The sequence below is a fragment of the Sus scrofa genome, chromosome 5, assembly GCF_000003025.6.
Source record: "Sus scrofa isolate TJ Tabasco breed Duroc chromosome 5, Sscrofa11.1, whole genome shotgun sequence".
Lineage (NCBI taxonomy): Eukaryota > Metazoa > Chordata > Mammalia > Artiodactyla > Suidae > Sus > Sus scrofa.
In genome coordinates, this window is record NC_010447.5 from 100,092,245 (window position 1) to 100,119,002 (window position 26,758).

The window sequence follows — 26,758 nt, forward strand, 5'->3', positions numbered from 1 at the left end:
ATGGCCAGCTTTAGCATATCATTTCCAGGTAGCGATTCAGATATCTAGAGTCCGAAAGGTCTATTTCTTTACTCTCATGTCTGGCACCTGGGCTGGAGTGGCAGAAGGACAGGTGGGTTCAGTTGGGTCTTTGTATCTGAGAACTTCCATATGACATCTATGGCACAGACGTCTCAGACGAGTGAGTTTTGATGTGGTGGCCCAGGGATCCGAGAGCAAGTGTTTCAGCCAACTAGACGGAGAGTGCATTGTCTTTTTGGACTGACTCAAAAGTCACAAATTGTTACTTCCAACCTACTATGCTGGTCAAAACACTCACAGGCCCACCCAGATTCAAGAAGAGGGAACAGAGACACCCCACCACCCCCCGCCACCCAAACACACACACACTCCTCAATAGAAGAACTACCAAAGAAACTGGACTTTAAAAAAAATCACCACGGTTGGAATATAATAAAGAGTTATGTTTGTGTGGTTTGCTTTTAAAGAATATTTAACCTCCCCTAAATTTAAAGAAAATTCTTACTGTAAAATGACTCTGGGTGTGAGATTTGGAGAAGGCCAAGACACTGTCAGGTGAGACAAGCCAGGATTCAGTCCTCCCGATACAGAACTAATAATTTACTATTATTATTATTATTATTTTATTACTACAACCTGGTCCTCACTGCCTGTCAGGGACTCTGTGATCAGTTGCCATCACCAAAGATCCCAGTGGATCCAACCATTCTGCCTGGTAGTAACCACACTCACATTATCCAAGGTGATTATGTATTTTACTTAGTCTCTGCCACTGAGTAAGTCTGTCATCTGCAGGGGAATCAAAGAGTCCGTTTTAGGACCAGCATTTCTAGTGTTTCATCCCATGTTTATAAAGATTTACTCTTGCAGAGATTTCATAGGTCCTGGGTTCTCTTCCTATTAATGTATTTCTCAGTGACTGGATGAAATTAGTGTCACTCTCATCTCAATGGAAATAGTTAAGTGGTAGGCAGAATTCTCCATTTTTAACTCTATAAAACTTCAGTTACTTTCTTCTACCTTATACCCAAGTAATTTTGGATTCTCATCTTCACTGATTCTAATGTGGCCACCTCTGAGTTTCTATTATAGTTATATTATAATAGAAATATAACGTCTATTCTATTATAGTTATATTAGTTATAGTTATAATAGTTTATGTATATATTTAAAAACTATAAATAAAAATAAGCTATATAATGATATATATTTATATACTTATGCTATATATAAATTACATATACATTTATATATTATTATAGTGTTATTAGAGTTACCCAATGGAGCAAACAGTTATAGCCACTCCTAGTTGGTCGATAACTAAGTTCTTCCAGATTCTCTAATAAAAATAGTTTTATTGAAGTATAGTTGACTCACAAGGTTGTGATAATTTCTGCCGTACAACTGACTTAATCATGCATATACACATATCTCTTCTCTTTCCGATTCTTTTCCAATGTGGATGATCACAGAATATTGGGTGCAGTTCTCTGTGCCACACAGCAGGTCCCTGTTGGCCAGTCATTCCATGTACCACAGTGTGCATGTGCCAATCCCAAACCCTCAGTCTGTCCCTCCCTGCCACCTGTCCCCTTCTGTAATGATAGGTTTTTCAAAGTCTGTGAGTCTGTTTCATTTCTGCAAATTAGTTCATTTGTATCCTTTTTTAGAGTCCACATATAAGTGATATTGTATCTACTATTTTAATGAAGTCAAAAATTTTGGTTTTCCCTTCTTGTTCCAGGAATATTATGGTAGCGCGTATTTCTATACATATTCCCAGATTTCAGAGATTACAGATTTGCAAAATTATATATATCTTTTGATTTGGAAGGCTTTTTTCCTCTTAGTTTAAACTTTGTAATTTATCCCTTCATATTCTAGGTAGAAATCTAGAGGCAAGAAGTGGTATTTGGATGGAATATGATGAGCAAAGTCTTTGGTTTGCAAGATAACTTTTAAATGCAATCATTCTATGGCCACCAAGCAAATAAGGTGAAGCTTATCAGTGAAGCAGGGAGACTCACTGGGATTTGGTGGATTAGGGTAAATCACACTCATCTGAATCATTCTAGATGTCCTTTTTCTAGTTCTTAGAGTACCTATTTATTTCCAGAATAGTGCCAAGATTTCCAAATATGACACCTGCTAAGGCTTTGTTTACCTTTACCATTTTCTGTTATGCCTTTGGGCCTCAATTATGAACAGTCACAGCAACTCTTGGTTCTCTGATCTTGACCTAAATTTTAAACCTTACGTTGTCATATTCTTTCTTTAAACTCTTCAATGCAGTTCAAAGCATCCATCTCACCTCCTTGTCCTTAGATTCTTGCTGCCCTTCAAGATGGTCTACTGTGCCTATGACTCAGTTCATCAAAGTCCTACTTTCAGAAGCACCCCATTTCAGGAGAGCTTAGGTGGTCATTTAAGTAACTCATCTTCATGAATCATGTAAGACAGTGCTCCTTCTTTTGATAGTAATCTAATTATTACTTTGTCAAATCTGTCTGGGTCAGATATACCAGATTCCCATTTGTCTGAGGAGTTGTTACTTAAAGACATAGTTGTTATAAACTGCTATTTTAATCGGGGTTCGTTTATTCATTCAACAAAAATTTATGAGAATCTACTATGCACCAATCTTCAAGGCACTGAAAAATACAGCGGTGGACAAAATAGGGGAAAAAAATAAAAACACACTTTTCCTTCTAGGAGTTACTGGGTGGATCAGCAGCTTAAGGATCCAGTGTCTTCACTGCTGTTGTGTGGCTTCTATCCCTGGCCCAGGAATTTCCACATAGTGTAGCCACAGCCAAAAAGATTAAAAAAAAAAAAATACAAAAGCAAGCAAACAAACAAAAGTACTTCTTTCCTCATGAGCCTTACATTCTTTGTGGGGGGGATTGTAAACAAGATAAAGATATTAAGAGTGAATTACCTATGGATAAATACAAGGAGGAAAAACAAACTGGAATGGAGATATTTAGTGCAGGAGGTGATGAGGGAAAGCCGTGTTGAAAGTTGAGATTTGAGGAAAGTCATGAAAGAGATGGTCATGCAAATATCTGAAAGAGAATGTTTAAGGCAGAAAAGTACAGAGCACAAAAATCCTGATGTGAGAGCATGGGTGTCTGATAATGTTTAAACAAACAAACAAACAAACAAACTGCAAGGAAACTAAATCAGCTAGACTTGGAGTAAGCAAGAGGAAGAGGCGATGAGTTTGGAGAATTTAGGTCTCTTTGGTACTTTTAAGGACTTTGGCTTTCTTTTATTTGAGCCAGAGGACAAGACCTTGATGATTTGAGCAGAGGTATGAATGGCCCAGCTTAGTGTTTTGAGAATTACCTGATGGAAAGCAGGGGAACCAATTAAGAAGCCATTGTAATGATTTGTGGGAAATAATGGGTGTTGGTCCCCGGTGGTAGCTGTAGATGTAGTGGCACGTGGTCAGATTCTGGAAGTTGTAGGAATGTGGAAAGGATTGATTTTAAAGACTAAAGATTTCAAGATACCTAGGAAGAATGTGAGGGCATGAGTATGATTAGAAGCAATAATAAATTCCTATGAGAAGGAAATTGAAGATGCAAGTATTTTTAGGGTTTGAGCATCTAAAGTAAATGATTCAAATTGTAATGATTTGAGTTATATGATAAAAGTTTAAATTATAGAAGGGTTGCATTTATTGATAACAGTAGAGCCTATAGTAAAACTGTAATCGTGAGTTATGAAAGTAAATTAGAAATTGTGACCATTGGAGTACACAAGTCTATATATTTAGACACCAGTATGCTGGAGAAATAATCTAAATGAGAGATAAAAATCACCAAGGATTATGCTTGGGGTATCACTGGAAAAAGTGATATCAGTCTGGTTGCTGATACATTCGGGGATGTCAGGACACGGCAGATGACTAGTACAAGGAAGCGAAGGGTAACAGTTGGCATCATCTGCTGCACTGAGTGTTACAGCATTCTTAGTTGCAGATAATGGAATTCAGTCTCTTGCTAGCTTAAGCAGAGTAATTTTTAAGAGATATTAAGAAATTCTTACCCAAAAACAGTCTATAGCCTAACCTTTCAGGACAAAATTTTAGAACTCCATTGCGGTAAGAAGATTGTTTCTCATCTTTTGTATAAAATCACAATTCCTTTGCTACTTTCCACTGAACAAAATAGATGCTTCACCAACCACTTTTGGTGGCTTAGAACTTATTTATACGGCTCATTTCTTGCATGTGTGTAATTAAGAGAAGCTCTGTGGCACCAAACACTGCGAATTGTAGTTTTTTTATAATCTATATTGAGAAGGTGGGATTGACATTGTGAGAAAATGCCAAATATAAAGAATGTGATGGAAAGATTTAGGGAATCTCTAATAACAGATGACCTTTATAGCTTTAATATAATTATCACATTATATCTCTTTCCTAGAGAGTGCAAATTATATCTTATAAGATTTTGTATGCTACCCAGTGCCATGCAAAATTAGATGCTCAAATAGTTATTAAATTACTTAGAGATCGGAGTTCCTGTTGTGGCGCAGTCATTAACGAATCGACTAGGAACCATGAGGTTGCGGGTTCCATCCCTGGCTCGCTCAGTGGGTTAAGGATCTGGCGTTGCTGTGAGCTGTGGTGTTGGTCACGGACACAGCTCAGATCCCATGTTGCTGTGGCTCTGGCGTAGGACAGTGGCTATAGCTCTGATTAGACCCCTAGCCTGGGAACCTCCCTATGCTGTGGGAAGGGGCCCTAGAAGAGGCAAAAAGCCAAAAAAAAAAATTACTTAGAGCTCAAGATACCTCTAATTTACAGTTAGGGAAACCAGTTTTCATTGTATTATAAGTCTTGTTTCTCTGTAAGTGTATCATCTACATAAAACATACATACATACATATATGAAGGATACATATATACAATATATACAATGTATACAATATAAAACCATGTTGATTAGTTTAAGCTTTTAGGAAATAATGCCAGTTAACCATGTCTGCAGATTTAGCTCTGATGTAGGCTAAAACGTACACTGGAAAATTTCCTTCATTTGTCATCTTTTCTATTCATTCAACAAATAGTTTTACATATGTAGAATCTACATATATTTACATATGTAGATGCCAGGAACTGCGCCAACACCCAAGATAGAGAGAAGATAAAGATAGATATGGTGCCTATCGTCACATTTCCTCATATTTCAGTGAGGAAATAGAATAACATTTAGTAAAAATATTTTTAAGAAATTGCACATCATAATATGAAAATGAACCAAGAGAATGAAATGGAGGATTATGAGGACTTGGACGAGAAGGACCTACTCTACATGGAGGAGTGAGCAAATGCTTTACTGAGAGGGAGATATTTACTGAGACCAAAGAACCAGAAAGACCGCCCAACGAAGCAGCCAAAGGACTGGTGTGGTTAAAGCAGAGTTTGCCTGAGAAACTGAACCTACGCTGGTGTAGTTAATAGCAGATAATGTTGGAGAAATAGTCAAACTCTGTAACCTATGTCAAATAGCTTAAATTTAACCAATGCGCACATAATATCTATAGAACTCAGGAGAGTAGAATGCTGTAAATATAATCAGAAATTAGTAAGTAAAAGAAAAGCTCTTTGAAAATATGAATTGTATGATCTTCATACTATAGATTAATATTATTTTGATCCTTAAATATGACGCCTACTGACTGATCTATATTCCTTTAGGAGCTCAGATATATGTGGAGTTGTTGTGTTTAAAAAGCACGGCAAAGACTTCTAACACTTTGAACCGTAATTATTGATGAAAGAATGTAGAAAAATTAACTTAGGCGCTAAGAAAGGCGATATTAATATGACACTGAAATTAACAGTAGCACTGTGAACACCAAATTTTTTCATTAGAGTACACGCTTTAGAAAAGATTTTGGAAGAAAGAAAACTTTTTTTTTTTTTTACTTTTCCTACTTCAGCATCTTACATCTGCTTTTTTCTGTTTTGTTTCAATAACTTCTGCTTATTTTGCCTAGGCATTATTTTTTAGCCTATGCTTTTCACTAACCTTCTGAAAATCTCTTATATAAAACGTACTAGCCATGTATTATTCTTAGTAAAATTTCAATAACTGATAAGTTTTTTAAATTTTCTTTTCATATATATTTTCTTTTAGTTGCAGAACTGCTTTATAAAATAAAACAAAGATCCAATTCACTTTTTAAAAACATTTGAAAGCAAAATTTATCTGGGAAAAATCAGAGCACAGAGTCTGGAACAGAATAAAACTGTTCACTAGACTTTCCCCTAATCTCTGTCATGGCACCAGAGGCAACTCTGGGTGAATGTAGGTTCCAGAGTAGACAGTTTAAAAATTATGTCGGAGGTCCCATGGTGGCGCAGCGGAAATGAATCCGACTAGGAACCATGAGGTTGCGGGTTTGATCCCTGGCCTCACTCAGTGGGTTGGGGATCCAGCGTTGCCGTGAACTGTGGTGTAGGTCACAGACACAGCTCAGATCTGGCATTGCTGTGGCTGTGGTGTAGGCTGGCAGCTACGACTCCAATTAGACCCCTAGCCTGGGAACCTCGATATGCCGTGGGTACGGCCCTAAAAAACAAAAGACAAAAAAATTATGTCGTTTAAGCCTCTTTTCCCAAAATGACTATTGCTAGTCACAGGTTCTCTGCTGCACTTGGTTGCCTATACTTTTATATCTTCTAAGAATTTAATTGGGAATAAAATTGCTAGTGTTACCAGTACTATAATTATTATTGAGGCATGTGATTATCACTGCAACCACATTTAAAGCCGCATAATGATTATGCTCATGTCCTTCCATTAAAAACAGTTAAATGATCAGATATAAATGAAATTAATTTTGACGTTCAATTCTATTCCCTTAACAAAATCATGCTTTATCTGAAGTTCTTCAATAATTATCCTCTTGGATCCTACATACTATGGTGTGTTCTAGTTCTCCTCAATTTAAAATGAAATTATTAAATCTAAAAGAATGCATATGATTTACATTATATTTTAAATTAAATAAATTGTTTTATCAGAGAAATGCAGTTTACTTCTAATATATTTTATATACCCTAGTTTGTGAACTCAGGTTTGTACTTCACTGATGCTACGTATATAATCTGAGGTTATCATTAGTTATTATGTAAACCTGTAATCAACAAAAAATAGAAGTCATCTGCATGTATTAGTCACTTGCATCCATAAAATAATTACATTTTCTGTTAAACCCAACAGCTGTTACTGGAGCATTTGGAGTGCCTTGTGTCACGCCATGAAAGGTCACTAAGAATGACGGTGGTGAAACGACAAGCCCAGTCCCCCTCGGGAGTGTCCAGCGAAGTTGAGGTTCTCAAGGCACTGAAATCTTTATTTGAGCACCACAAGGCCTTGGATGAAAAGGTATAGTATTGGGAAAGGCTTGTTACATCTTCATATGTTCATTGCTCTTCAATAAAGCAGAAAAAAAAAATCCGGAAAGGGACTAGTATTGACAAAAGACTTCAAGCTTAGCTGTGCTTTTGTCATCCGCAAGTTCTTTCTCTTCATCCATGACTCAACTGACTGCTGAAGTCAGTCCAGAGGAATATTTTAAGTTACCAGAAAAATCATTAAAAAATACAGCTGGATTGTTGCATTTTCATGTATGTTGGTAATATGCATAAACATCGTCTTTTGTTTTAATACCACTGAATCTAGGGCTTCTCGAGACTTCTGTTATGGCACATTATATATATGGCCCAAACCTAGGTGGCCATTTGAAATTTAATATTGTCGTTTAGCCTTTCTCTCTTTCTCCTCCTCTGTCTCATCCTCTCACTGTGCCACAGTTTTCCTCTTCCCTACCTCTCTGAAGCACATGGCTATAGATGCCACCATAATAGACTACTCACTGACAATAAAACGTATCTTTAAGTGTAAATAAGTGTGTTTAACCTTTAGAGATTTATATTAGAATCATAGAATTTTATTTTGGGGGTTTCTAATATCAGTTCTGAACACCCATGTTTAAGTCTATGCATGTAACAGTGTAAGGTTTAGTAGAAAAATCTGGTTTAGGTCTTTTTAAAAGAAACTGTAATTTTCTCTTAGCTGTTACTCAAATAAGTGCCATGGACATAAATAAACTAATATGATGATAATATTCCTTGGAGATTAGTAAGGCTTATGACATGATTTCAATTTTGTGAAATTTCAAAGAATGAGTTTTTTAAAATTAATAAGGCTTTAGGATTTTGTAGAGTGAGAATTGGGACACTTTATTGTAAAGTATCTGACAAGTTCTGAGCATTTATAACCAACTAAGGATTATTATTCAGTTATATATAGGTTTTGAGCATGAAGACACTTTTGCTCTCTTTAGTATTTATACATATATATATTTTATCACCAGTTGTTCAGATGTTCTTAGGGAATGGGATTATGTGGAGTGTGTGCATAAGAATAGCTGTAATTCTGTCTTCTAGATTATTAAGAAATTGTGTCATTTTTTATTTTAATATGAGAGGCAACAAGTTTATGAGCACTTTTCTTTTTCTAATGGCTGTACCCACAGCATGTAGAAGTTCCTGGGCCAGGGACTGAATCGAGCCACAGCTGTGACCTACACCACAGCCACAGCAATGCTGGAACTTTTAGCCCACAGCACCAGACCAGGGACTGAACCCTCTGCAGTGACCTGAGCACTGCAGTCAGATTCTTCTTCACAGCAGGAACTCCAGTTTATGAATAATTGTAAATAAAACAGAAATAGGTATTGAATAAAAATTCCCAGGGAGTTCCCGTCATGATTCAGCAGTTAACAAACCTGACTAGTATCAGTGAGGATGCAGGTTCAATCCCTGGCCTTGCTCAGTGGGTTAAGGATCCAGCATTGCTGTGAACTATGGTGTAGGTCACAGACAGCACTCGGGTCCTGTGTTCCTGTGGTTGTGGTGTAGGCTGGTGGCTACAGCTCCAGTTGGACCCCTAGCCTGGGAACCTCCATATGCCATGGATGTGGCCCTCAAAAGACAAAAAGACAATAACAACAACCAATAATTCCCAATGAATATATCAGTTAATATCAAATATCATATAACTTAATATATTTAATGTTTATTTTCCTATTATATTCCATTTCTTATCACCATAGTGCATTATTAAGAATTTACAAGACTACATGTATAGAATATATATTATGTGTCAGACTCCTCAGGAGATATTTGGCACATAAAGATAAATTAGACATCCTCCTTAACAAATGAAGAGTTTATAGTTAGTGTTGGAGTCCATAGGTCAATAGCAGGCAGTCTTAAGAAGAGACATATACAATGATGAGAGTTCCCGTCGTGGCACAGTGGTTAACAAATCCAACTAGGAACCTTGAGGTTGTGGGTTCAATCCCCGCCCTTGCTCAGTGGGTTAACGATCCGGTGTTGCCTTGAGCTGTGGTGTAGGTTGCAGATGTGGCTCAGATCCTACGTTGCTGTGGCTCTGGCATAGGCCGGTAGCTACAGCTCCGATTAGACTCCAAGCCTGGGAACCTCCATATGCTGCAGGAGCGGCCCAAAAAATGGCAAAAAGACAAAAAAAAAAAAAAAAAAAAAAAAAAAAAAGGCATATACAATGAGACATGGAATCACAGAAAAAGTTGTTTTTTTGCTTAAAGAAGTGATTTGAAAGTCAAGAATGTCTTCACAGAGTGGGTGATACTTCATCTGGGTATAAAAACGTGTAAGGATTTTTTTTAAGCAGAGAAATAAATATGTTGTAAGCAGGATAATGAATATTTGAACTAACCCAGAGCTATGAAAATAGTATGGCATGTTCAGAGACAATTGATTAGTTTTGAATAACTTGAATGAGGGACTTGAGAATGGGTGATTTGGGATGTTCTCCAGATGCATTCCCACATCGCTTAAGTGAGGGTTGCTTTTATTAAAAAAAAAAAAAAAAAAAAAAAAGAAGGCAATAAAGAACATTCAGGACAAGTAACCTGATGATGTGAGTATATTTAAGAAGAAAATGGTTGTAGTGCAATTTAGAATCTAAAAGTAATTTACTATTTAGATGTTCAGTGAGCTTAGCAATACTAAATGAAATATTTCATATTGTGACTCTAGGAACTGTAATAGGGCTTAGTAACACACCAGAAGTGCCCTGTGCATTGGTGAGTTCAGGGGCAACTGAACTGATTATCTACTGAGTAATACTGCAGGAAAACTATTATGAACTTGGGCTCTGGAATTAGACAGATCCAGACAAGTACCTTAATTTCTCTGTTTCCTCTTCTTTTGAATGAGGAGAATAGTAATACCTACCTTATAAAGTTGTCTGATGTGCAAAGCTCCTAGCCAGTCCTTACCATATGGCAAATGCTTAGTAAAAATTAATGAATGTTATTATTAGTATCAATAAATTTTAGCACTTGACAAAAATTTCAAAACTAAAGCTGTTGGTATCACTCGTGATCCACATGCTTATTTAAATTAGCATTTCATTCAGTTATTGAGGAGTTAATTTGTGTCTAAGAGCTTCATAAACAAGTCCCTTAACTAAGAATAGCTCACAGCTTCTTGTAGAGATCAGGAGAGTGAGGAGACAGACATATAAACAAGTAATTACAATATTCTACTTTAAGTACCATGAATATTATGTTAAAACGTATATGGAAAATCAGAAGAAGATGGAATTAATCATATTGAGAATAAGAAACTACCAACCTTACCCCAGAAGGTTTAGAACACATGAGGATCTAAATAAAATACAAAAGACCGAGCATAGCTGGGAACAATTACAATGACTAGCAGTCTTCATTATGGATGTCATTACTTACATAGCCACTGAATAAGGTGGAATTTACACAATTAGCTAAGACTAGCAATTATTTTTGACATGCTTCTCCTGTATGTTTATCAATTCTGTGAGCTGGAGGAGATTAGAAGTATACATGTGTTTTGCAATCATTTAGATATCACTGAGTATTTTTTTTAAAGATTTATTGTATATGCATGGGAAATGTAACCAAAAACTTTGTTACAGATATGTACACTTCACATATATTTCTGTGATCTAATGTCACCACACCAAAATTGGATTGGAATGTGTCATCTTAGATTGCTTCACGATATTTTCTGTCATAGGATTGATAAATGCAAAATAAAACCCCACAAATCATTAATTTTAATTTGAAATGTGTGCATCTTCCACCAAAATCCCTCTTTATCCTGCAACATATTTGGCATTCTTAGGGACTTCTTTTGATCCTTGTAACATTATTTGTTGGGGGAAAAAAACTTCTCTTTATTTTTTCATGCCACTATGAAGAGAATAAATGTAACATATGAAATTAGAAATCAAAAATTTTACATGTGCCTAAATATACTTGTGGAGTTATATCACTATAAATAAGCATCAGTATATCTTAGCTTAAAGACTATGTGGACAGCAGATTAATTGAATGTAATTAAATAGTAAAAATTTTGAAAAATAATGTCTAGAGCTAAAGCTATCAACTCTGTACTTATATTTAAGGGAAAATTAAAACTATAATTTTTATGGCATATTAATCATGTCTAGACAGCTTTAAAGAACACCAAATTCAACAATAACAAAAAAATGAGGGTGTTAGGGCATTCTGCTGGTGCTATGCTCAGAGTAGAGCAAAACTCTACAAGTCTGATCAGAAATATTACTTTTTTCCTACCAATGGAATTCCACCTATGTCGACAAGGTAGAATGTTAGGATATTTTAATAGCCTAGTAAGGTTACTCCTTTGGATCCTCTCTTTTTTCCTTATCAAGTTTAGCAGAGATTAATGCAAAGTGAAGCAAATATGTTTCGTTCATCTAAGTCCTAACCAAGAATTAAATACAAAGAGAATACTTCATTCTCATATAAATGTGAATAAAACATTGGTATCATAAATGAATTGATATTTGCAGCCTCAGTTTTTATATTTATAACATGAAATCAAAATATACTCCAGAATTGTTTTTATTTTCTTATGAAGAGTGTTTCAGGTTCATTACTTTGTGCGTAAAACAATTTCAAGTTGTAAATGCTATTATAAATTTATTGAGGGATAATTTTTCATATTTGAAAAGCATGCTAGGAAAAACTTGAAGGATTAATTTAACAAGAATATACACTCGTGTTAAATACATAACAATTTGAACAGTTTCTGTGATTTTCGGTTTGGCAAAGAAAGGAAGACATTCAGCCTACAATATAGCCTAGTTTTAACTATTCTGTACATTGCTCGAATGACTCTTTCAGAAACATTCCAGTATATCAGTATGTCTTTTAAATATACCTTGACCTCTTCACTGCAGTAGGAATGTGATCTGATTAGAGTTGTGTATACTGGGATTGATTTCTCTTTAGATTGTTTAATATTGCTTTTCTCATCAACTATCATTCTAAGATTTTTATCAGAAGACCCATATTTTATAGCTGGCATTATAGGAAGTGGGCATAAAACTTTACAATAATTCCTGTTAAATATTAAGCATATCTACTGAGATCTTTGTTGATACCTGCATTCCATATATCAGCAATCTTCCTCATTTTCGTGCCTTTGGGATGTTCGCTTTGTTTGCATCTGTCCAAGCACTCATAAAAAAGTATTCCCCAAGTCACACCAGCAAGGATTTCCTCCTAAGCAGTTCTTGTTCAGCTATTAATCAGCATTAATTTATGCATTTGTAATGAACAATTGGATTTTTGTCTAACAGCACTGGTACCTGGCAGCCTATCTGGGGTACTTAAATATCAAGAAGAATCGTGTGTGATTATCTTTGATATCAAATGTCATGTATGTAAATTATGAAAATTATGTCATTAATTTTCAGAGAATTTGAGCAGAACTAAATACAAGTAAATTAAAACTCTACTCTGGAGTTTATTTTTTCTTATTCAAGATGTATTTCAGGAGTCAAGTGCACCAGCTCACCTAAATATATTTTTTACCATTATGCTGTACTAAAGAAATTGAAATTTTTAAAAATTTTTAATTAAAGATTGATTCATAGGCACTACTTTGTTTGTCCTAGAAAATAATGTCATAACTTCAACTTTAAAATTATTATGGATCTAGGTTTTTAGCTATTTTGTGTAAACTCATATTCCCAGTTAAATTTTACTAAAAAACAAGAAGTCCATTAATTAAAATATACCATTAATGAATTAATACAAGGTTCACTCTAACAACTTATATGATTATATATTAAAATGCATATTATAAAAATATTCCCATGAAAATCCATATTAATTCATAAATAAAACACACCATGAATTCCATCTTAAATTGAAGCTATAAATTTTGTGATTTTTTGAGAAAAGTTCAACTGCTGTAGTCTATTATTTTAATTTACCCCAATTTTTTTCTCTGAGCTTTTCTACTTTTGACAAATTTAATATGGAGCATATCTATTGATCTGAACATATAACTAAGACAATTTTGGAGGTTCTAAGAAAGGAAGGATCAAAGTAACACTTCTCTCATTTTGGTTTGTACATGACACGTTTGGCAGTCATGAACTGAATGTGCAGTCTTTGGCTCTATAAAATATAGCGGTTTAACCTTTGGTATCTAAAAAGGACTTGGGAATTCGGGAGTGATTATATACTTTCCGATCCCTCAGTTACAGCGTAGACCTCTAGCTAACACACTGGTGCGCAAGGGACAACATTTTTCAGATTCTAAGAATCCTTTGCTTTGAGACAAATCATTTTTGAAATGAGGTATTAATGATCAAAGGAAAACTTATTATTTTAAAGAATTAGAACGTTTTTGCCTATCTTTTATGCTTAAGCAGTAAGTATTTTTCAGATGAATTCCTAAGACATTTTTGAACTTTGCCTCCACTTACTCTAAATCAGAATTCAGAACAAGAAGGATTGAGAATCAGCCCACTGGAACCTCTGCATTAAAAACCTAGAAGGATTTGCTTACGAGAAAATCCCCTGATACATTCATACTGTGAGGTGACAATGTAGTCATAGCATTCCTACCCACTTAAGTCTGCAAATACTTTCGTAATTTGCCAAATGCAACTGTCTCTGATAATGTTAATGGATTCAGCACAGTTTAATATGTATGGGATGTACATTACTGCACGTATTTTGGTTTTTCTTCTAGGTAAGGGAGCGACTGAGGGTTTCTTTAGAAAGAGTCTCTGCCCTGGAAGAAGAACTAGCTGCTGCTAATCAGGAGGTAACACACCAAACTTTCTCCTCTTTTGAGGTGCAATCTCGCTAACATATCCCTTGTGTTTCATGTCACTTTTATTAAAACTGTCACCAAAAATAACCTACATTCTGTCTATGCCATTGAACAAGGCCTATGAAAACCAATTGCCAGAGTCCTGTTTTCTGACTTCTGGTGATGCAGATCTGTCACTAAGAGATAAAAGGAAAATCATCAAGAGCTAGTGAGATGAGAGTAGTGAGATGGGGATTTAGAGACTGAAATCAGAATGCCAGTCCTTTTGAGGAGTAAAACACCACTCCAAAACTGGAAACTATATCAGATATCTGTTCAATTTAGAAAATGTCACAAATGAAGCGTCATGCCCATGTTTAGTGGCAGCATTGAATCCACTTTTTGCTCTTATTCATGACTCTCAGACAGCATTTTATAATCATCAAAAAAGATTTAAAGAATTGTTTCTTCTTTAGAAGCTTTGCTAAGGTTTTATTTATCTACAAATGAACTTGGTCATTAGACAAGATATAGATAATAGACAGATAGGTACTTACATACATACATACATCTCAAATAATGTGTGTAGGCCACTAAAATAGCCCCATCTCTCTCTGTCTCTCTCTCTCCCCCACTCTCTGACAATTATTTACAGAGTTACCTTTTTTTGCAGAAGTTTATTTCAGGAATGTAAATACAGATATTATTAGTGGAGGATGTACTGAAACTACTTGGCAAAATTTTCCTACTTTTAAATAATTAAGGATGTGGGAGGCTAATTTCAGTATTTATAGGTCTTAAGGAATTCTTAACAAAATCATATTCACATTTACATTTTACACAAACAAATAGACATTTTCAACCCTGCTGAAAGTCTTATTTTCAAAATAAGTTAGGCAATGGAATGAATTTATATAGGCTTTTGTTTGTTCCAGGTTTAACAACTTAAGCTTCAGAAACAATGGACTTTTAAATAGAGGAATGATGAGTTCCATATGAATTAAAGGCTAGCAGTGGTAAAAATATAAATGGTGGCATAACAGTTTTTAAAAAAAGGAGGAGAGGGAGTTCCTTTCGTGGCTCAGTGGTTAACGACCTGACTAGCATCCATGAGGACGCAGTTTGATCCTTGGCCTTGCTTAGTGGGTTAAGGATCTGGCATTGCTCTGAGCTGTGATGTAGGCTGCTGACCTGCCTCGGATCCTGCGTTATGTGGCTGTGGTGTAGGCCAGCGACTACAACTCCAACTTGACCCCTAGCTTGGGAACCTCCATATGCCGCAGGCACGACCCTCAAAGCAAAAAAAAAAAAAAAGAAAAAAGAAATAAAGCCCTTTGGTAGCCAGTAGCCAGGTCAGTTTAGCAAACTGGATGGTTTAAATTCAGAAAGAAAGAACTCAAAAAACAAATTAAAAAAGGAGATAAGGAATCAAGACATCTCAGTCATCGAGAAGAAAAGAACCTGTGAGATAACGGGTAATGACAAAAAGGACTCAGTCCTTTTTTGAAAGAGAATATTTAAATTACACAGTAGATGTACTTATTCCTGGAGTTTTCAGGAAGAAAACTTTCAACACTTATTCATTTTATGTTTTATGACAGTTAATTTTGATGTTCATGTATGTTTACATTTATTTTGGGGGCCTCCTTCAAAAACATTTCATTCGTAGGGTAAATAATCAAAAGGTTTGGTGACCACTGGTATGAAAACCTTGTTTAATACACAGTTTCTGTTGGTCAAGAACAAAGGTGTCGGTGAGACTCATTGGCTGAAGTGTTGAAATAAAAATATTCCATAAATTCTAGTGAGGCTCTGAACATTGGCTCCAGAAATGGCAACCAAATGCTTTAATTACACGTAAAATGGAAAAAAAAGCTTGAGAACAAAAGTGAAGATTTTTGACTTTAATATAGTTTAGCCTCAAATACTCTTGTAGTCTCTTGTAATCAGTATGACATGTTTGATTGCTTGTATAAATAGTAAATAAATTTTAAATCATTAACATGACTACAACTACTGCAGCCTTCCTGATGCTTTTATTTGACATCATTACATAAGAGAAAAGTGATTGCATATTAACTTTATTTTATTGCTGTTGATTATAATTAATTTCCGTGTGGCTTAATCTGAATTCCTATTGATAAAGTCAAAATACAGCAAAAAATTTAAGACAAAATTACCTTAGTTTTTAATCATAAATTATTTCTATATAATCAGTAATATTTTTAAAGAGAGTACAGAGGCAACTTTTACTTCATAATGAAATATATATTTCAAATGAATACTGAAAAAAGTTCAGAAGAGACTGCAATTTGAGTTCTTGAGTCTGTGTAATAATAGCAATTGTTACAAGAAATCTCTTTAAGCATCATGTATTGGTGATAACAATACATAATTTAGAAACCTGACAAAATAAGTTTAGAAAACTTCATAGTATTGGCAGCTTTAGAAAGGGGAACCAAAGTGTGGATATTAGAAGTAAATAAAGAAAATGTTTTAGATAACAAGTTTTTAGAGGAAAAAAATGAGAACTATTTAAGAGCATATTCTTAAGAGAACCCCCCCAAAAATATATAGAGAGAGACATAGACAAAACAATCAGGTCCAGAACAAAAGTCCTGCCTATAGGTACATGAAAATGGGGTTGGGGGAAATAACATTTCATGCTTCAGATTTTAAATTAAAATTAAAATATATTTATAAGTATCCCTTATAATTCAAATCTGTTTCCTGAAATCATATGGTGAGCTTGGAGAGTGAGAATACCGCATTATCAGAATCTGTTAAATTCTTGAATTTCCAGTGGTGATATGCAGTTAAAGAGAGCAAGAAATCTATTGAAACATTTTTCTGAATTATTTCAGTTCTGAAACTCAGAAAGGAATAATCAGAAAGCAGGGGTTCAGACTGCAAGTAATACCTTATGTATTCATATGTACATGCAGATTTACACACACACGCACGCATATATAGAGTGAAAAGATCCAGCAGAGTTAATTCTATCACCACTGTATTATTTGATAGCGTTCATTCTATCATCTGTGTCATGTTTTCTTTTTGTCTCCCTCTTTTTCTCTCTCTCCCTCTCCCCTCGTTCTAGTCTCAGAGAAAGTTTTAGAGTTTTCACTCTTTAACACTTTTCTTTTTAAAATCTTTCTCCTGGAGACTTGTCCATATCTCATCATCCAAAGGTTCAACCATGACTTCTGTGAAAAAGAAACTACAGCTGTAGCTCAAGGTTCATGCTCTTTTCTGAGCGTCACAAAAGATTTTAAACCTTGGTTCGGCACGTCCACAGGGCTTTGCCAATGACTATATAGACTGCTCTCTGCCACGGGTGTCCAGCAGGGGTTAATCGAGGACTAAATTTCAGCTTAGGGTTTGATAATGAAGATTGGGACCACCTATCGGGACGATTTTTCTAGTTTGCACAAAGGCACCGTATGTGTTGATGGGCTTGGATTGCTGCCGAGTTTTCCCGAGTGTCCACTTAGGTTCTCTACAGTACATTCGTGCCCTGAAATAAGCAGTCTTGTTAAAAAGAATATAAGATAACTCTCTCTTCTGTTCTGAAAATAGTCTAATATGTTGTACTGTACAAAAAGGAAGTTGCATAGAATGCTCCTAGTTTTGCACAAATATAATTAATAATACATTATTATGGGACTAGGAAAAAAATTTTAGATGTAAATAAAACTGTTTTTATTAGTTTTCTTTGGTATTACAAGTATATGTACTATATATTTCTATAGTGTTTGATTTTTAATGCATTTAATGCATCTTATAAAGAAATCAAAGATATTTTAGAATCAGATGACATTTTTCATATTAGATTATTCTATTGGTAAATTAATAATAACAATAGCTCATATTTACTGAGTGCTTTAAATCTCTAGGCTAAATACACATGTATAAGCAGAATAATGCTGGAAGTTAGTTAATACTGTTATTTCAGAAGTGAGCCCAGAGAGGTTATTTCTCCTAATGAATGTACGCTATTCTCTCCTACTTGAAACTATGGTTATCTTTTAACTCAGCTTAACCCTATGCATTCCTATGGTTCCAATCTATACATTTAGCTATGTCCATAGGCTACCCTACATCCGTTTACTCTCATCTTTTTCTACATACCGTAATACCACCATAGTTCTGATCTTTATTATTCTCAACTGGATATTGTGGTAGGCTTCAGCTGTATAATTCTTCAAGGTTACCTGCTAAGCAAAGCTCCAATCCTACAGATTATTTTCATGATATTTTCTGATATGTATATTATATACTATATTAATATACTACTAACATTATGATATAATTTATATATATTAATAATATAATGGTGTCTATTGTAATATACTATTGAGCGGTCCTAATCTAAAAATCACCTTTAACTCCCATTACCACTACTGCTCTGAGTAGTCGTTCTAAGGTCTTGTTAAATTATAGTATTCATTGTTTTTGAAAGCAGCCAGCATTTCTCCTGACTCTAAACCTTGCTTATGCTAATGTCTCTCTTGGAATGCCTCCACACCCATTAAACGTCATACTTCCCCATTTAAATTCAAGTTCATATATCACCTTTTTAATGAAATCGTTTATGGTTTCTTGCCAGTAGTCACTGCTTCTTAGTTTAAGTTGCTTAATCTCATTGCTTCAGCATTTATTTTGACTGCTCAACAAGTGTTAGAATTAATTATATACCTGTGTAAGCCTAGGTAGTAGATTCCTGAGAAAGTGGGCTATGTCTTGTTCAATTGTATTTATTTCACTCAGTACAGTGATAGGAAACTTGTGATCAATACATAGTTGTCAGGTTGCATCATGTAGCGTTCACTCTACCCAGTGTTTTCACATTGTTGGCTATTCCCTTAATAGATAGTTTGAAAAACAGGCATGCTCAATAAACAGCAATACATATGTATTAAATTAAGAGGTTTGATCTTTCAAAATATAGTTATTGAGCAGCTACTACGTGCAGAAAATTGTGTAAGTCTCTGACAGGAAGAAATAGGAAAAAATAAAAGATAAATGAAATATAATGCAAATGTTTATATAATTTGCCCTCCAGTGACAGAGACAAACATATAAACATGTAAGTCATATGTAATTTAATATAAAACTAAATAGAGACCTAAACAAAGTGTGAAAGAGCTGAGAGGAGAAGGGTTATCCATTCTGAACCAAAGGATCAGAGAAGGGTTTTAGCGTTGAAGAAAAACTACGATTTGGCTTCCAAACTGTGGAGAAACATTTCAGGCTGAGCAAACGGTATGGTTAGGAAAACCTGAAATTGCCTGTTTTGAGAATAATGAATGAGGTCGTGTTGGTAAAAATCAGGGTGTGAAAAGATGTGGAAGAGGAGGGTAGAGAGGTTGATAGGACTCAGAAGCCAAAGCACCCTGAATGTCATGCTCAGAATTTGGAATTTACACTTTCTGAAATGAGAACACACTGAAGGTACGGTTTTATGTTACTTTTGTTTTATAGTGTTTTGCTTTTTTGTTCTGGTAAAGTGAAAACCTCGGAAATGATGTTCTTTTTTTTGTTTTGTTTTGTTTTTTGTTTTTGTAAACTGTATGGTTAGGCTGAAATAGAGCTGGAAAGCTGACAATCTGATCTAGCTAACTGACATAACAACTGGATAGGTGATTTTGGTCATGATACATCAATTCAACCAAGAGTTATTGAGCATTTTCTCTTTGCCAGTCATTGTGTTAAGTACTAGATGTGAAAATACCGATTAACTCGGATATTAATAAAGCAACGATTCTTCTCACAAGTCTGTTATGGGAGATAGACGTAGCAAAAAGTAACTATAGGAGGAGTTATTATTTAATGGATCATGAGTTTCAGTTTAGGAAGGTGAAAACTTCCTGAAGCTCAGTGGTGGTGATGGTTGCATAACCACGTGAGGTACTCATTGCCACTTAACTGTACACTTTAAAATGGTGAGAATGGTAAATTTTATGTTATATCCATTTTACCACAATAAAAATGTAATTATAATACAAGAAGACAAAAGTGAAAATGAAAGTCCAAGCTTTAGTAGTGTCACAGCAGAGTAATCAGTCATGTGGATGTGACTGGGGAAAAGCAGGTGGTATGACACAAAGTTTCCTAGAGAAATCCTGCCCTAACAGCACGGATGACAATGGACCTTGAAGGCATCATGCCAAGTGATGCCTTCAAGGTCCATTAGACGGAGAAAGACAAATGCTGCCAGATCTCATTTACACACAGAATCTAAAAATGTCTGTACACGGCAACAGAGTAGATTTTGGTGGTATCCAGAGCCGGGGGATTGGAGAACATGGGAGATGACAGTCAAAGGATGTAACCTCTCCGCTATAAAATGATTAAGACTAGGGGTCCGATGTACAGTATGGAGACTATAGTCAAACTGCATGGTGTTCTTTTGTCTTTTTTTTTTTTGCCTTTTCTTGGGCCATTTCCCACAGCATATGGAGGTTCCCAGGCTAGGGGTGGAATCGGAGCTGTAGCCGCCAGCCTACACCACAGCCACAGCAACGCGGGATCCGAGCCGCGTCTGCAACCTACACCACAGCTCAGGGCAACGCCAGATCCTTAACCCACTGAGCAAGGGCAGGGATCGAACCCGCAACCTCATGGTTCCTAGTCGGATTCATTAACCACTGCACCACGAAGGGAACTCCAACACTATATGGTATTCTGGAAATTTACTGAGGGAGCAGGTCACAAATGTTCGCATCACACACACACACACACACACACACACACACGGTGACTATGGGAGGGAATAGATAATGTTAGCCAACCATATTGTGGTAATCATTTCATGATATATACATATATGTAATATTCACATTAGATACCTTAAACTTACACGTTATTTGTCAATTATATCTGATTAAATCTGGAAAAAGTTTTAAATCTTCCTGGAGAAAAAAATTACCGAGAATTTGAGGGGTGATTACAGAGAGCTTATCAGATGAATTTGGAGGAAGAAAAGGGAAGCAGGCAGTAGCAGAGATTAGAATAAGTCTGCAGAGAAAGAGCTGAGTTAGGGATGGCCAGGGCCTGGGCTTCGTCCTGTACACAATTGAGTCAGCAGAGCTTTGAAAAGGGAAAGATATAATCAGTGTTTTAATTTTGCAGACCAGTGTACAAAAGTTAAAGGTAAAAAAATATGTATCATAGTCAAGGTACTGTGTTTGCAGTTCAGACTTGTAAAAATAACTACTGTTTCTTGAAAGAAACAAGTGTTGAAAACTACAGAACTATGTAGAACTGAGGTATTACTCAGCCTGGCATTTCTTATATTCTTTTAGTGATGGAAAATATAGATATAAATGACAGACTCAAAACAATATTATAAATAAATATATATACATAATGCAAATTTGCTGTCATTTTATGCCTCTTTGAATAACACTGCAAGGACAGATTGTATTATTAACATTGAATACATTTTCCAGGCCATTTGTCCAGAAAAGTGAGTTCAGATTGTTTGGAGAGAGAAAATACAATCAAGTCTTTATTTCTTGCAGAGTATTTTTGTTACTGCTTAAAATTGGAAGGCTAAAAAAAAGTACAATAAAAGGAAGTGCAAAAAGAAATAGATTACATTTTAATAATGTGTTCTCCTTTAGCTGAAGCCCGTATACTTTTAAAATAATTTAATTAAACCAGAATGAATGGATTATTCAGTAACTACAGTAAAAATTCAATCCACAGACTAATTTTCAATGAATACACAGGTGTGCTTATTTTTAAATCTTTTCTACATGATTGTATTATATATAAAAGGAACTGGCACATTTAGTTATAGACAGAACTATATTTTTTATGTTGCTTTCATTCTACTTCTTTTTTTATTCCATCCACTGAATTTATCAGCTTTCAATTGGAATTTTCTTAAGGAAAATCTATAACTGGCCTTATCCTGAAGTCCAGTTTCCTAAGGAAAATGAAAGAACTTTATGGGCAAACTAGGTATCATTCACATTCAGAAGAATATTGGATCAGGATGATGAGTGGAGCTAGAGGCAGCGGATGCACATTTGCAAGGTTTATAGGGCATGGAACATGGCCATTGACTTAAATACATTATGCGTTTAAGTATCTTTATAATCCTTTGAGTTAAGTTAAGAACCAGCACCCTGTTGAATCCATGGAAATGACTGGAAAGTGGAAAGGTAAATAAATATAGGAACCCACACCTGAAAAATCAAATCAAGAGGCTGGGAAGGAGCAAGGAGAGATGCGATGTGAGACTCGAGTGAGTCAAAAACTGTGAGACAGTCAAATTCGTTTGGAAAGTTCAGCAGTGAAGGAGAGAGGAGGGTAATAGCTAAGTAAATAGGCGATGTTGAGAATCAGCTTACGGAAAATGCTTACAGGCAATGCAAAGAAAGAAGAAACAAAGGAGAAGCGGTTATTATTTTTTAGATAAATTTTATTGGAATATAATTGACTTAGAAAGTCATGTTAGTTTTAGGTGTACAGCAAAGTAAATCAATTATATATATACTATTATAATAAATATATATATTTTTTTCTTTTCGAGGTTCCTTTCCCATATAAGGTATTACACAGTATTGAGTAGTTTATCCTGTGCTATACAGTACTTCCTTGTTACCTGTCTTTTTTATATACAGTAGTATGTGTATTCCACACACTGATTTATCCCTCCCACCCCACGTTTCCCCTTTGGTAACCATAAATTTGGTTTCAAACTATTTGAGTTTGTTTCTGTTTTGTAAATTCTTTTGTATCATTTTTTGTTATATTCCACGTATTCTCATATATTTGTCTTCTCTGTCTGGCTTATTTCACTTAGTATGATAATTTCTAGCTCCATCCAAGTTGCTGCAAATGGTACTATTTTGTTATTTTTTATGGCTGACTAGAATTCCATTGTACATATGTAACACATCTTCTTTATCCAGTCCTCTGTTGATGTACAGTAAGGTTTCTTCCAGGTCTTGGCTATTGTAACTGGTGCTGTGATGTTCATTGGGGTGCATGTTTCTTTTTGAATCATGGTTTTCTCTGAATAGATGCCCGGGAGTGGAATTGCTGGATCTTATGGCAATTGTATATTTAGTGTTTTAATGTACCTGCATACGGTTTTCCGTAGTGGTTATACTAGCTTACATTCCCACCAACAGTGCAGGAGGGTTCCCTTGGAGAAAGAATCCTTTCTATTGATGGGCAACACAGAAGTGGATAAGCGTGGTTTGATGATCAACCAAACTTCAATAGTAAGAGAAGTTCTTCCTCTGAGAAATGCAGGGAGGAGAAGAGAATGTGTAGAGATGAATGCAGATTTTGATTTGGAGAGAAAAGAAGACATAGGAATTTTATCAGAGAGTCTTCCCAAGGAAACAAGGGTTATCTGAGAAGGGAGGTAGAAACTGAGTTGCTTTTTATGAGTTTAAGGAGACTGAGCATATGATAATGTAGAATATGCCAAAGAGCCAATAAGACTAGTAAGGACATTTTATTGTGGGATGGTAAACCCAGAGAAAGTTCTCATCAGTTTATCCTGGCAAAGTAAATAAAGCTAGTCTCCACAGTACTTATGAACTAAAACAACATGGATTCGCCGAGGTATTTCCTATCTAAATCTATGAAGTTGTGTTATTCATCATAATTTGAAAGGAAGAGATACGAATACGAAACTAAAGTTGTTTCAGATGACTTTGGTCCAGAGGTAAAATGTTTCCCTAAAACCTGACAGGAGTAAAAATCAGGAAGCTTTTGAAATCCATGAGCAACTTGGTTATATTTAAATAGTTAGAAAGAAATTTAATATTAAAAATGATCCAGAAAAAACATGTGGAAGGTGGAAAAGTTGTTGAGCCTACTTATTAGAAAAATTTGCCTTGGGGGAACTTATAACAATACTCATCTAAATTTATAGGATCACTTATTTGAAGAATTAATGAAATGACCAAGTAATTTTTCTCTTCAAATTAAAACTGCCATATCTGTGAGTGGAAAACTCCAGATGCAGAAAAAGACAACACAGAAAAAGTTCCTGAATTAAATTATTTCACAATCCTAAAACTGATAATTACTTGTCTTGGTAGACTCCTTGTCCGTAATTCAGTATTTGGTCCTTTTAACTCTGTCTCTTTCCTAGTTCTGAGATAAAAGCAGATGTAGTATGTCTCTCACTGCCTTTATAAAAATAATTAATCTTACAACGTCTTTCCAATTTCCTATGTTTATGTATAGCATATACCTAATTCAACTGATCAGTTTATTTGCAGAATTAGTAAATCCATGAAACTATTTTCGCTATTAGTACATTTTATGACTGACTTTGAATTACCATTCTAACATAAAGTCAAATATAAGCTTTGTGTTTTATTAGCATTTTAAGCAAGTCACTATGGCTAAATTTACCAGAAAATAGTATTGTTAGCATGACAAGTGTTTACATAAGATAATGCATCCTTGCACCTCCGAATCTGTATCCCCTGAAGACAATGAAAAATTCTGACATGATGTTTTTAGCTTGCTTGCAAACTGTTACAAGTTTCCAATAAAGCTGCATATTGGAAACCAGTTCTTCCTGTTGGAATTACACTGTTTTCAGCTAGAAAATTGTGGAGTTCTTAATTGATTTTATTTAATGGAAGAGTTTATTTGTAGTTGAAGAATGTGCTCTTTTGCTTTATATTGATAAACTCAACGTTTCAACATTGTCAAAGCCATAGTTGTTCACAAAGGCCTACGATTCCTTATTATGCCTCTCGATGTTCTTTTATGACACTGCATTATGAAGATAAGTGTAGAAAATGTAAATTACCCAAGTTATTATCATCAATAGGAAATGGCATCTTTGGTTCTGATAATTGTACTGTTCCAGTAAAAAAAGAATCATTCTCAAATAGAAAGAAATCAAGATGTCTACATTATGTTAAAATCCAACAATAAGAGAGCTAAAGAAATTGCTATTTGCTACCTCCGCTGTTTTTAGTATTTCCAAGACCTGCGTGAAACAACTGTATAAAATATAGTTTAAAATTTTCTCCTGTGGTGTATGAAACATTTGAAGTCTGCTTGCAAATTTTTTCAGACTCTCTTTCCTGTTTTGGTTACAATCTTTTCTTTGACAAAAGTATGAGATTTATTTTTTTTTGTTATAGCAAACTTGGTTGTTTTATCTTTGCACACGGCAACTATGAACTGTTTTATCTCTTCCTGTTCATAGCAAATCATGTTTGGTATTAATACTTTGATCATAAACATCATAAATTGACTCATAATTTATCCATGTGTTTACTAGAGTGTTCTTATTAATTTTAAAGCTAAAAATTTGAGAAAGATTGCTTATCTTTTAAAAAATGAAAGCGGAAAACTGAAATTTAGTGAGAGTTAAGTACAAAGTAAAAAATAAAAAATGGATGTTCAATTCAAGCCAAAGGATTTCAGTTGAGTTGATTTTATCAGTTACTGATTTGATAACCCCGGGCAATTTATTTAACCTCTTTACACCTCAGCTTTATCATCTGTGAAATGGAATATTAATAAATTTTGGACCAGCCTGTCTTTCAAAGTCATTATACTTAAAAAAATAATATATAAGCAAGCATTTGCAAACTGAAAGTACTGAAGTTGTAGTGCTATGATTATATTCAAAAGGCGAATATCAGCTACTTCTTTGTTAAGTGGATGAAGACTCTCTTTGTTGACAATTTGAACTTGGTGATAAAACAAAGTAACAGTAATTTATTTTACACTCAGAACAAAAATCTCCCTTTATCAGATAGACAAACACCTTGTTTATTCATGGGATGATTCTATAGCATGACATGCATCTTATTTTTTATTTATTTATTTATTTTTTTGCTTAATAAGGCCGCACCTGCAGCATATGGAGATTCCCAGGCTAGGGGTCCAATTGGAGTTGTAGCTGCCAGCCTATGCCACAGCAACGCAGGATCCGAGCCGCGTCTGCAACCAACAGCACAGCTCCTGCCAGATCCTTAACCCACTGAGCAAGGCCAGGAATTGAACCCGCAACCTCATGGTTCCTAGTTGGATTTGTTAACCACTGAGCCATGATGGGAACTCCATGACATGCATTTTATAACAGACTTTGCAATTCACTCATTTATGCAGTTTGTAAAAATAATAGCATCTATAATTTAGAGGGAGGTTATTGTGTGCCTGGCACTATGCTAAGCATTATGCATACAGCCCAACACACACACAACTTTTCAGTCAGTCATCACAATTAACCTGTGAGAATAGTGTAATTATTACTAGCATTTTGCAAATGAGGAAACTGAGGCCTTAAGAACTCAGTGAACTGTTTTGCATGTTCTTACTAGTTGGCAGAAATCCAAAGCCAAGATATCAGACTCCAATTTTGATTATTTAACAGTAGCCACAAGGCGGCCTGGCCTTTCTCTTAATAACAGAATTTCTTTATGTACAAAAACTGTTTCTAACTCAACAGTTTACCTTTTATCTGTCATATGAATTCATCATGACATCTTTATATTTGTTATATTTCTATGATTTACTGCAAGGATCACGACTTCATTGTAT

The 26,758-nt window shown here is 35.0% G+C and overlaps 1 protein-coding gene across 25 annotated transcripts in view; it reads left to right on the forward strand.

Moving 5' to 3' along the window:
- The window catches only part of PPFIA2 (PTPRF interacting protein alpha 2), a 460,439-nt gene that overhangs the window by 273,654 nt on the left and 160,027 nt on the right, over positions 1-26,758 (forward strand). For 21 of the 25 annotated variants that reach the window (XM_021093032.1, XM_021093042.1, XM_013998107.2 and 18 more), the window contains 2 exons: positions 7,263-7,427; positions 14,150-14,224. In XM_021093032.1, the coding sequence (XP_020948691.1) occupies positions 7,263-7,427; positions 14,150-14,224 (240 nt within the window). The remainder of the gene's footprint in view (positions 1-7,262; positions 7,428-14,149; positions 14,225-26,758) is intronic. The other 4 variants (XM_021093039.1, XM_021093045.1, XM_021093051.1 and 1 more) reach the window with 1 other exon arrangement.